The sequence below is a fragment of the Bos javanicus genome, chromosome 13, assembly GCF_032452875.1.
Source record: "Bos javanicus breed banteng chromosome 13, ARS-OSU_banteng_1.0, whole genome shotgun sequence".
Taxonomy (NCBI): Eukaryota; Metazoa; Chordata; class Mammalia; order Artiodactyla; family Bovidae; genus Bos; species Bos javanicus.
This window is the reverse complement of record NC_083880.1, coordinates 39,842,411-39,855,351: the sequence shown is the minus strand read 5'-3', so window position 1 is coordinate 39,855,351 and position 12,941 is coordinate 39,842,411. Positions and strand designations below refer to the sequence as shown.

Here is a 12,941-nt window from a genome sequence, read left to right as displayed (position 1 = left end):
GCAGCATGTGTGTGTATATATATGTATCTCCCACACCTGCCCAAAGGTTCCAGACCCCCAGTTGGTTTTATGGGTTATTCCCGTCTAATTTTTAGATGCAAAGTATTTCTGACCCCAGAAAAATGTGGAAAGCTTCCCCAAAACATTTTGTGAGACTGGCATACCCTCAATTCCAAAACTTGACAAGTCGAGCATAAAAGAGAAAACAGGCCAATGTCACGTATAAATTTTGATTCAAATAACCTATAAGTATTAAAAAATTGAATTCAGTAATGTATTGAATGTTCTTTGATATCTATTTCTTTATTTGTAATGAAATAAGTGTAGGAACTTGAGAGTTAACCAAAAAGTTCCACTAAAAATTAGAAGAAAGTATATAATTTAATATATTAATTATAATAACTAACATTGATTATAACAACTAACATTAATTACAATGTGCTGTGCTAAGGTGTTCAGTCGTGTCCGACTCTTTGCGACCCCCATGGACTGTAGCCCATCAGGCTCCTCTGCCCATGGGATTTTCCAGGCAAGAATACTGGAGTGGGTTGCCATGCCCTCCTCCAGGGGATCTTACCGACCCAGGGATCAAACCTGCATCACTTACATCTCCTGCACTGGCAGGTGGGTTCTAATTAGTCATAATAACTAACATTAATTATAATACTAACATGATGAAATTATATTTAAATAAATACATTACATAGATTAATATATTTGATTGGATATATACTGATTCCCCATACTCCTGTCACTTAGTGATCCTTCTATCCCTGGACTGAGTTGAAGGCTGGATTAGAAGACCAGCCCATTGCAGGTAGTTTATAACCTGACCAAGGCCCTGATCCTCTCTGTGCTTTCAGTAAAATGAGGAGGCTGCAGAAACTCACCTCTAAAAGTGGACTCCCGGGTTTCAAGACAAACCGGCAGCGAGGCCCTGTTCTGGTTATTCTATTAGTCGAACAATTTCCATGAACCCAAGTGGGAGAGAGGAAGACACTTAAGACGACGCTTCTGAGTGGCAGAGGCATTTGTACAAATGCTTTCCCCTCTCTTTTGGATGCAAAAAGTGGCAGGCGACTCGACTGTGAGCGTCTGTGGGAACGACTGTGCGGGCAACCACGATGGAGAACAATGGGTGGCGAGAGAAAAGAGCCCTTACGACTCAGACCTTTCTTTTTCTTCCGAGGTCTTTTCAGCCTCACAAAAGGAGACATATTTTCCATATAATTGCTAAACATGTTTGCTTATTAAATTATTCTTTAATTAGTTAATGATTTTAGCCATGCTTTGCTCTTCGGATATTCATTTCGTGTAATAAAATAATTATAGATAATTAAACTATCTCCAGCCCTTTTCTTTCCCCCGGCAAACATGCTGGGTATCCAAAAATGACAACAAGTTGTAAATTAATCTGGAAAACAAAGCATGACAGATGAATGATTTGGTTGGAATTAATTAGGCACTAATTATACACTGGAACTAGATGAAGAATAAGACTCATTATGGAAAGAAAACGCTGTTCTGAAAAGATGCACGGGAACCAGCATCCTTACCTTCGGCCGTGATGGAGTTGTTCTTGATCCAGGCCAGGGCCCTCAGGCAATCCTCCTCATCGTTGAGGGTGAAATGATTGCAGGGAATTGGGCCAGTGTACCGCCGCAGGCAGCTGTTTGAAACCTCTCTGTTGGTCGGATGGAGGCTAATATCCACCTCCGTCGGGCATGGGACCTGAGGTGCATTACAGAAAGATGCTTATTTCGGTGGTAACAGGTGAAGCGTTCAAACAGTAATTAATTCATTGACTCACATAAAGAAAGCAATGCCCAGTACAGGTGTGCCTTTTTCCATCTCCAGATAGAATCAGGTTGTAATTTAAAAAACAACAAAACAAAACAAAAACCAGATGGGTGAAGTGGCCACTTGGAGCTAATTCTCAAAAGGAACTGCCCTGGTCATCTTGATGCTGCATAACAAATTATTCCAAAGCTCGGTCATGAGAAACCGTTAGGAGGCTCCCAGGTTCTGGAGGTCAGCCATGCAGACAGGGCCAAGGTGGGGGACAGTAGGTCTTTTTGGAGAGCTCAGCTGGGAAGACCTGAATGCTGAGGGTACAGACTTGACGGCCAGGAGCTGGAATCACCTGGAGATGAATTCAAGCCTTTTTGTTTCCCCAAGAAGATAGGGTGGGTGTTTAAACAGATGACAAATCATTATCAGCCTGTGTCTAGAGGTTGGTCCCAGCTGGGGCAGGGGACGTGATGCCACATGAACACCGTGTGGCTTGAGGTCCCTCACGACTGGGTGGCTGGGTTCCAGGGCACACGTCCTGGGAGAGGTCAGCAGTCCAGAGGGCTCACAGTCTTCTTTAACCTGGTCCTGGGGAGTCCAGCAGGGGCTCTCCTGCCAGGTTCAGTCACGGAGCTCATCATGAACAAATCATGGCTCATCATGAAGGTCTGGCCAGGGTCAAGGGAAGGGAAACCAGGATCCACCTGCTCCCATAGGCGGGACGGGGCCATGGAAGAGTCTGTAGAACTGCATTTGATGTGGCCATTTTTGGTAAAAAAACAAAAAACAAACAAAAAAAAACCCTGCATAGAAGCAACTGTATCAGGGATTGAAAGTCAAGTGCACAGAGGGTTGAGGCGCTAAATGAGGGAAGTGGGCTACCACTTACTTGTGAAAATTATTGGCTTCTCTCTCACTTTTTCAAAGAAGTATTCCTCCCCAGCCTTGCCCCCTCTCTCTCTCCCACTCAGTGCAGAGCCCTTCCAGTATAATTCCTGTTCCCTGACTTTTGACACAGACACGAGTGAAGACGGATGCTTTCCTCTGCCTTAGGGAAAGGAACAGCACCACATGATCACAGATGCTGGCTGGCTCTGGTCCTCATTGTCCAGGATGCTGTGATGAGCTGGATGGCCCGGACCCCAGCCACAGTGTTCAACCTTGACTCAGCTCCATCCAGTCATTGCCAGGGTAGTCTTGGGGTTCTGGTTGGCCAGATATCATCTCTCAAGAAATGCCAGATACTTGGGTCTTTTTTTATGTGGACTCTTGATTTGTTCATTATTTTGGTTCAAATGAAAATCAGACAGGCGCTGTCATGGAAGCCAAGTTAAAGGGCAGAGTGAGATGAGTGTGCCTGGTGGCCCCCTCGCTGCCCTGCTGGGTAGCATTTGGCGGCCAGGTGGAGATTACGGGAGATGATGAGGCTGGAACCCATGGCGAAACACCCAGGCAGCCTGGCTTTTATCAGAGAAGCCAGCGTCCTGCGCACTTGTGGCCTGAGGCCTAAGGGTATGAGACCAGACTCCTACGGCTACAGAGGGCAAAGTGTTCACTGGCTGCAGAGACCAACATGGGCTTCAAAGAGTCTCTTCATCCCCTGAGGACCACCGGCAACCCCTGGCCATGAGGGGGATGTGAATGCCGGATGGTTGCCTGAGCATGTGGGGCTTCACTAAACCCCAGATGACATCTGGAGAACTTGCTGGTATATCCTTCCTCAAGAGAAATAGTAAAGTCTGACTACACGACTGTGATGTATGTAATTCAATTTCAAGTGGGACTAAAGAACAAAAAAACAGAATCAATTTTTAAACCTGGATGTCTTTTCTCTGTGAGGAGGCTGGCCAGAAACTATGGTCATTTATCACAACTAAAGGGCTTCCCAGGCAATGCTAGTGGTAAAGAACCTACCTGCCAGTGAAGATGTAAGAGATGTGGGTTTGATCCCTGGGTCGGGAAGATCCTCTGGAGAAGGGCATGGCAACCCACTCCGGTATTCTTGCGTGGAGAATCCCCACCGACAGAGGAGTCTGGCGGGCTGCAGTCCACAGTGCCGCAAAGAATCAGACACGACTGAGGCAATTTAGCATGTGCGTATGGAAATGGCAACCCACTCCAGTGTTCTTGCCTGGAGAATCCCAGGGACGGCGGAGCCTGTTGGGCTGCCGTCTATGGGTCACACAGAGTCGGACACGACTGAAGCGACTTAGCAGCATGCATCACAACTAAACTTGTGGTGGCAATCTCTTATTAGGAATATAATTTATTTAGCAATATGACGGTAAAATTCTGGTATTAATCACACTCGCAGCCAGTATAAAGCAATCCACCGGGGGCTTTGGTGAGTGACTTAAAGTGCACAGTGTGGAATACTGTGCCTTAGAGGTTTTAAACTTTATCAGAACTACAACAAGGATTGTATTGATAGTTAAGATAAAATGAAATTGGGGTAGCATATCAGTTTAGTAAATCATGCTTTAACAAATCAGGAAAAATCCTTGGCAGAAAAAGGCAAAGCTGAAGCGCAAACTGAGAGCTGTTCAATTTATAAAAGAACTTATCATTCCAGATAGTGTGTGCTCAGATGAAAGAAAAAAAAAAAACACACAGAAAAGAGGGGAAAAAGGAATAAGGTCAAAAATGAAAATCAGTTTGCTGCAATCCTGTGATGTAACTGTTGCCTAAAGATTCGTATAATTCTTCTGTGCACGAAGCAGGTGGAGTTGTTTTTGCACATTTCTAAACTATAAAGAATTAGAAATTAAAGGGATAACGTATTTTCATATTTGCACAGTGGCATGTCACAAAACAGGCAAAACTCAAGCTAAGTTTTTTAAGCTTGGAATTTTTAAGTTCCCAAACTAGTTAAGTTGCCCACACAGAGTTTAGCAGAACTCGATACATCAGAAAGGATATATGGGGGAAAATCATATGATGTCGTCAGTGAAAGGAGGGAGTAAAGTTCAATAGGAGGCCATTCAATGTAGAAGCCCATCCGTACCAGCTCCCCAAAGCAGAGGTTCTCTGCCACCACTAACCTGGCACTGAACTGTGACTGGAGAGAAGCAGGGGACTTCCCAACCACTCCAGTGATTCGGGACTGAGTATCACCTGCTGGTGGGAGCCTGTTGGCCACCCTGATCCCAGCAAGTTATTTAACATGGCAGCAGGGGATGCTGCTGGCCTACCCATTATTCTATCTCCCTTTCTTTCTTAGGAATGGATTCCTGGGACATATGCCCAGTTGGAACATTTCCCCACTTATGACCTAAGAAGTCAAGAGAGATAAGCAGGCATCCTTGATGAGGGATGGGGTAGAAGCAGGAGGGAAGAGGGCAGTGGGAAAAGTCATTTTGCCCTAGTCCTTCCTTCTTCCTGCCTCTTGCACATGAAATGGCCGGAACCACAGCAGCCACAACAAGATGCTGAGGATAGAAAAACATTCTAAAGGCAGAATAACAAAAGACAGAGGGTCTGGGTTCCTGATGACACCTGGAAGCCACTTTATCAGAACTGAGTTGCTTTTCTCCAGATATTTTTAATGAAAGAAAAAAACTTTAAACAACAACAACAACAACCTATTTATCTGACTCTAGCTATAAATATTGGAGAAGGCAATGACACCCCACTCCAGTACTCTTGCCTGGAAAATCCCATGGACAGAGGAGCCTGGAAGGCTGCAGTCCATGGTGTCGCTGAGGGTTGGACACGACTGAGCGACTTCACTTTCACTTTTCACTCTCATGCACTGGAGAAGGAAATGGCAACCCACTCCAGTGTTCTTGCCTGGAGAATCCCAGGGATGGGGAGCCTGGTGGGCTGCCGACTATGGGGTCGCACAGAGTCGGACACGACTGAAGTGACTTAGCAGCAGTAGCAGCTATAAATATTAAGTTCCAGAATTTGTGTGTTGTGAAAACTTTTAAAAGCCATCAAGGGTAACCTCTGCACCACAGCTTTGGGAGAGAGCAGGAAGGAAAGGGGAAGGAGGAAGGAAGGGGAAGGAGACACGGAAAGAGGGAGAGAGGAGAGAGAGAGGCAAGGACAAAGAACTGGAGCCAGACCACCTGGGCTCTAACCTTAGCCCCTAATTTGCCACCCTGCTGTGACTGTGGACAGTCTGTCTTGTCTGACCTTGGGCCTCAGCCTCACGGCACCTCAGTTGCCTCATCTGTGAAACGGGGATTCTTGCATTTCTCCAGTTAGTTCTGCTTTGCTGGATGTGACTGCTCCTAACAGCTGTATGAATTTGCCTGACACCTTTTGCTGTTGCCCCTTGTATCTATTTTTTCGCTCTTACCCTCTGGCTGCCCATCTTTGCCCCACCTCCTGGCTTCCCCAGAGTACTGCCTCGTGGGGAGTCCCAGCCACGGTTTTCCCATGGCCACGCTGACTCATCTGACTTCAGGCTGACACTTTTGTCCTTCCTCTTTTTGAGACGACCCACAGCCCGGCGCGGGGGCAGGCCTCTCTTGGTCTCTGCATGATGTGCCAAGAGCCGTGGAGGGGGCCCGGGGACCCCAGTTGTAAGCTCTTGCACACAGTTTTTTCAGAACCAGTGTGCGCTCAGCAATCAAAATAACCAATCCATACATGGGCTTTGGGGGAGGGGTTAGAGGGGGCTGAATGTGAACCAGAAAAATCTTCATCTTCCAAAATAGAAAGGCCATAGCTCATATCAGAAGTCGACCAATCAAGGGGAAAACTACAAACACATTTTTGCGAGTTCTGGGGAGCAACCCATGAAGACTGAATAATGGAAATGCCTTGGAATGGTTGACCCTGGAGACAGGGCTTGAAAGTAGAGACTAGCCCTCCTCATGTGAAACACTGCAGCACAGTGTAGCCTGAGCATGGATTTTCTCATTAAAAGAAAAAAAGTGTGGTGGATCTGGATATCAAAAATATTGCACGATATTTTAGACTGATCCATGCCATTTATAAGTCAGATTAGAGGTTAAGGTTTGCAATTATATTTTATAACAGATATAACATATAGTCTTTTTGCTTACTTTCATCAGTTTGTTAGTATTTTTTTTTAAATCACAGCATTGGGACAAAACCATGAGAGATTGGAAGAGAAGTAAATAGGGAGAGAAATAAGAGCTGGAAGTGCCCAATGAATTCAGCTGCCTTTAAAAAATATCAGCTTATGTACCTTTAATTTTCATGTCCTTCTGGAAAAATTAATTTGGAACACTCTTGATCACTTCTTCATTTCATGTTGCCCGGTATAAAAAGGGCAAGAGCTTAATGTGCCACAGACGAAAGCCATGGGGCAGCTGGGCACACATGGACAGGCGCCCCAGACTCTGGACAGCTGGCCGGGCCTCCTCTCACATTTTCCCAAGTCCACGGTCACAGGGAGCAGCTGGAGCTCTGAGGCGGGGGACAGAGGAGTGCTTGGTGTTTTCTTCTGATTTTATGTTCAAAAAAGAGGAATATTTAAGGACCTCATTTATTTTTATAAATAAAAATCCAGAAAAAAAAATCCTTTTCTACACTTTGAGAACTGGATTTCTTTAAAAGAAGAAGGAGAAGCAGAAGGGGAGGAGGAGGTAGGAAGAAAAGATATCACTCAGAGGTTGATCCAAGCTGGACCATCAGGGGTTCCCTTGACGGCCTTGGCCTCACCTGGAAACAAGTCAGAACTGAGGTTTCTCAGCCACACCCGTCCCCACCCCACCACCTGCTGGCATCTGCATTTTAACGAGATGCACAGGGGATTTTTGTGCATATGACAGCTGGAGAAGTGCTGCTCTAGAGTAAGATGAGGTTCTAGAATGTTCGAGTCCATAGTTCTCCAACCTAGCCTTAAATCAGTGTAAGTTCAATGCATGAAGCAGGGCACCCAAAGCCGGTGCTCTGGGACAACCCAGAGGGTGGGGAGGGAGGTGGGAGGGGGCTTCAGGGTGGGGGGATACACGTATACCTGTGGCTGACTCATGTTGATGTATGGCAAAAACCATCACATGTTGTAAAGTAATTATCCTCCAATTAAGTTTATTAATTTTTAAAAAAAGAATCAACTGGGAGCTTCAAAAAAAAAATACTGATGACTGGGTCCCACTCACCCCAGAATAATTAAAACAAAGCCGCTGGGAGCAGGGCCCAGCCTGGGTTTATTTCAAAAGTGCCCCAGGTGTACTCAACCGGTAACTGCGGCTCAGTGATCGAAGTAAGTGATGCTCAGTGTTGCCGGGCTGTCTGTCCTCACCATGACCACCAGCTCAAGCATGAATGAATCCCCATGGTAGCCTGGGACAGGACCAGGAAAATATGACCAGTGTTTGCGTGGGACATGGTGGAGGGGGTGGATAACTCCATATAAACCCAACTTGGAGCCTATCCAGTTCCTCGGGGGAAATGTAACAAAAAGACTCCATCATCTAAATCTCTTTCCATCAAAGAGATGACCTATTTCTGCACAAAATGCTGCTGCATTGCAGTGAGAACGTTCAAACTCAGCTTCAGTCACATCCTGGAGCATTTTCCTCGAGTAGGGTTTGAGAATTAAACCCAGACGGAGAGCATGGTCACCAGGAAAGCCACCAGCCACACTCCCTAGAGCTTTGTAACCAAGACACACAGTAGCACAAGGGTGACAGAAGGTGTGCATGTCTGAAATACTTTCTTGCAAGCCTGGCACCATCACCAAATGTTAAGCTCTTGAAAATGTTAGTTGCTCAGTCGTGTCTGACTCTTTGCAACCCCATGACTGCAGCCCACCCGGCTCCTCTGTCCATGAGATTTTCCAGGCAAGGATACTGGAGTGGGTTGACATTCCCTCCTCCAGGGAATCTTCTGGACCCAGGGATTGGACCCACGTCTCCCGCATTGCAGGTGGATTCTTTACCATCTGAGCCATCAGGGAAGCCGTAGGCTGTTGAGGCAAAGTTAATTTCCTGTAGATGCATGACAGGCTGCTTCTGGATTCTGCTCTGGTGAGTGGCAAGTGTTCGACTTTGGGACCACAGCTTCAAGGATGGCATTTCTCCAGTTTGCTGTGGTTTTCACCCTTGGGAAGAATGCTTTCTTGGAATGGGGTTTCCAGGAGGACTCAGTTCTGGTCACACGTGCAGATGGGAGGCACACTCTTGGCCCTGGGATGTGGGCCCAGCCACCCCGTGACCCATACCCCCGCCCCACTTCCCTCAGCCCTCAAGAGCTTCCCTGGTACTGCCGTCCGGTGCAGAGGATGAGGTGGTCATAGAGCACGACTTTCTCTCTCGAAACGACGACCTGCTTGGCTGCTCGGTCTATGGCGGTCATCTTAGCAACCACCACGTTGACCCAGGAGCACAGCGACATCAATTCATGATCTCTGTCATTATAGCAGTGGCTGCGGAGAGAGAGGCTCCATCAGTGACATTTGAGCAGCTGACAGCAGGCGTTAATTAGACATCTGGTGAGCTGGTTCAGGGCCCCTGGTGGGCCAAGCCCGTGCTCTTGCTGAGAACTTACCAGGATCTGGGCAGGCTAGGAGATTTGTCCTTGTGGAACATTTAGTCGCCAATTGACATCTTCCTATTAAAGCTAAATTGTTTTGCTTGGGGTAGGCCGGTCCACGCCAGGGAGGGTGCACGCACACCTGTGTGTGTGTGTGTAATCATTTCTAATACTCTTCCTTCCAATGCATGGCTGGTGTAAATTTACTTTAGCTGTTGAACTGTCACATTGACAACTGTCATCTTGTCATATTGACCACAGACTCGGAGTGAATGAGGATGAAGAAAGTGACACCTGAGGATCCCCAAAGGCAGGGGTTGAGGCCCCACAAGTCTGCAAAGGCTTTTTGATAAATGACTCATATCCAGAATAAGCATATGGATTCATGCCCAAACAACAAAACACATTTTATTTAAAGAAGGTGTCAATTGGGGAATTATGTTTGCATCCAGTACAATCCCTGGGGACTTTGGGGAGTCCCTCCTAAGGACTAAGGTGATTTATAGGGAACCTCTGCTTCCATAAGAGCAGGTCCAGGATGGACAGGTTTGCTTCTCTGGGTTCTGTTTGAGGATGAACACAACACTGTAGTGGGAGAAAAGTAGATTTCCTGTGGCTTTGGGTTTATTTAGATTTCTGTAAGGGCTGTTTCCAGAATCTTCTGGATGGTGTGACCCTCAGGTACAGGATGTTTTAATAACCCTGTTCTGAAGACCGAGAGTGCAGAAGAGCAGAACACTCAGAGTTTGTTTAAACCCAGGCTTCCCCGAGCCAGGGTCTGTGTCCCTGCTCTGTTGCCAAGGAGACTGGGTCCCGGGGACTCTGCACCCCTTCTCAGAACCTCACCATCTCCACCTCCGAGCAGGAGGTGATGACCTCTCCTCACCCACCTCAAGGGTTGTGAGGGATGGGCATGAGAATGTAAGAGATGCTGTCCGGTCAAGTGGGATGCATATGTGAGGAGTTATTAGTCCAGATAATGTTAACGATACACAACCCTGTTTACTCTGCTTAGAGGCAAACAGGATTCTGAAGTGGTAATGGGAGAACATTTTTTCTTTTTGATCCATGCGTAGAGTCTGCTCGCACCACACAAAAAGAACCCTGGTAATGGATACACATTAGACCCTGTTACGGGGCCTGTGAAAGAGAAGCGAGTCTGGGCTTTGTATCTCTCCATGCAACAACACTTAAAAAACAAGAAAATTTCTTCTTAATAAGAAAAGAAAATAGGGGGCTGACCTGTCACGGGAAAATAACAGATAGTGAGATGAAATTCTTTTTTAAAAAGCCATGTTGGTAGCTTTATAGGAAAACAGGATGTTTCATTGATTTCGTACATTCACGAAGAGACCCATGAAGGGCTGTTCCTACTTGGGACATCATCCATTCCTAATAGAGTGGTACTGTCAGCCATCCAAGATGGGAAAAAAATTAAATTTCCTTAACGCACAGGGATTTGTCACATGAGGATCTGCTCAAAGATGCAAGTTCTCAGGGGAAATTTGAGAAAGGCTAAGATGAATGTTATTTGTAATGACAGTCGGTCAGCAGTGTTGATAATTTCAGAATTCATATCTCAGAGCTCAGATCTGAAGCTCTGTCCAACAGGCTGGCACTCAGAAACACGGGCTTTAGGAAACCTCAAGAAGCATGGAAAATGTGGGATGCTTCCTTTTACAGCCTGTGACCACACAGAATGACATTTCTCAGTTTAGGACATCACTGGGCAGGCGATGCCCATCCGTTTTGGATATTATAAACCATTCTGGATCTCCTTTAATTTACCTATCAGGTAGGTGAAGCTAGATACTGGAGCCTGTAAGTGTTCTGCCTGTAAAATTATTTCCTAAGCAGAGTAAACAAATATTAAGATTCTCACATGGCAGGGACTGTCTCAAGGCTTGGAGACCAGAGAAATATCTCCACTAGGGTTCTCTGGGAGACAGAGAAGAAACCAAAGAAGGGAGGTCAATGAAACTTCATGTTTCTCAAATGAGCTTGACCCTGACACAGAAATAATGTGAAAATTTGTCTTCGTAGAACATTCTGGAGACAGGTAATAAGGAGGAGGGGGAAAAAAAAGTAGAAATGCAGAGTGGCCAGCTGGCTTAAAGTTGCAGTGACCTCAAACCTAGAGATCGGAATTCTTAGCCTAAGGTCCCAGGTGCAAAATTAGGAGTGAACTCCAGTGGAATATTAATAAATGTAAGTGTGGTGAAGACCTGCATTTCAAGGAATTGGAACCCTACAGGATCGGAAAGGACCTCAGAGGCTTTCAGGAGGGTTTACTGTGACACTCCCGGAAGAAGGAGCATCGTAATTACCCTTCAGTGGTTCAGAGCGGATCGTCTAGTTAGCAGCTTTCTCCCTCTGCCTGTTCCCCCTCCCTCCCAGTGCCCTCCTTTCTGTTGCATCCCCGGGTAAGTCATTAGCACTTCCACCAGAGGCTGGACGGTGTGGGGACACGGGCAAGGGAACAAAACATGGCTCTTCAAAAAATAGTAATGGCAATAATAAATCCAAACACTGGTTATGGAAAAGTTCAGAATTTGTATTAGGTTGGCCAAAAGGTTCATTCAAGTTTTTCCAGGAGCTAGTATGGAAAAACCCGATTGAACTTCTTGGCCAACCCAATATTTAGCACGAGGAATTTGAATAATTAGATTTACAGATGTCAGCGCACTTGCTATTTTTTAACTCCATGATCAGAAAGTTTCCTATATCGTGATCTGAGGACCATTTGAAAGGCAGCATCCTGTTGATGTTTCTGTGTTGTAGCTTCTGTGGGTTAGGACATGCTGGTCCCCATCCAGAAGCATCTTATATGGCTCTGTTATCTAGTCCCTATCTACACCCTGGTGGAGGGGACTTTGGTAGGTACTTTTTGAAGGTAACCATTATCCATTTGACATAATTTACTGAGCACCTGCTAAGTGTCGAACATTGTCCCAGACACTGGGACCAATCAGCGAACAAAAAGGCAAAAAATTCTGGCCCTTGCAGAGTTTGCAATATAGCTGAAGGATTTGGAATCAACCATTTTAAAGGCAAATTGTATATTTACAAGGATTTCAGTAATAAGGAAGAGAGCAGAGGAAGAGGACTGGAGTGTCCTGGAGAATTGGTTGCAGACAATTGGGTGGTCAGAATGGGTCTCGTGGAAAAATATAAGTTGCTCAGTGGTGTCCAACTCTGCAACCCCATGGACTGTAGCCCACCAGGCTCCTCTGTCCACAGAATTCTCTAGATAAGAATACTGGAGTGGGTTGCCATGCCCTTCTCTGGGGTTCCTCCCAATCTAGGGATCAAACCTGGGTCTCCCGTAATGCAGGCAGATTCTTTACCATTTGAGCCACCAGGGAGCAAAGACCTCCAAGGTGGGGACTTGCCTCTTGTGTTCAAGAATCATCAAGGAGACTGGTGAGGCTACAGTGGAGAGAACAAGGGCAAACGTAGTGAAAAAGGGGGTTAGAGGTGTCAGCAGAAAAGGACAGGCTTCAGACTGGATGGAGCATCTGGAACTTTCTGTGATGACAGAATCCTTCTGCAGCTGGCCTGTCTGATAGGAGAGCTACGAGTTACACGTGGCTAGTCGGCCACTTGAAAAGTGGCTCAAGTAATTGAAGGGCTGAACTTTAATCCCCCTGAACTGTAATTAATTGAAACTTAAGCAGCCACATGCGGCATGCAGTTGC

The 12,941-nt window shown here is 46.1% G+C and overlaps 1 protein-coding gene across 1 annotated transcript in view; it reads right to left on the bottom strand.

Annotated features, from left to right (window-relative positions):
- The window catches only part of CFAP61 (cilia and flagella associated protein 61), a 250,046-nt gene that overhangs the window by 72,438 nt on the left and 164,667 nt on the right, over positions 1-12,941 (bottom strand). The window contains 2 exon segments of the mRNA XM_061435541.1: positions 1,557-1,731; positions 8,944-9,136. Coding sequence (XP_061291525.1) covers positions 1,557-1,731; positions 8,944-9,136 — 368 coding nt within the window.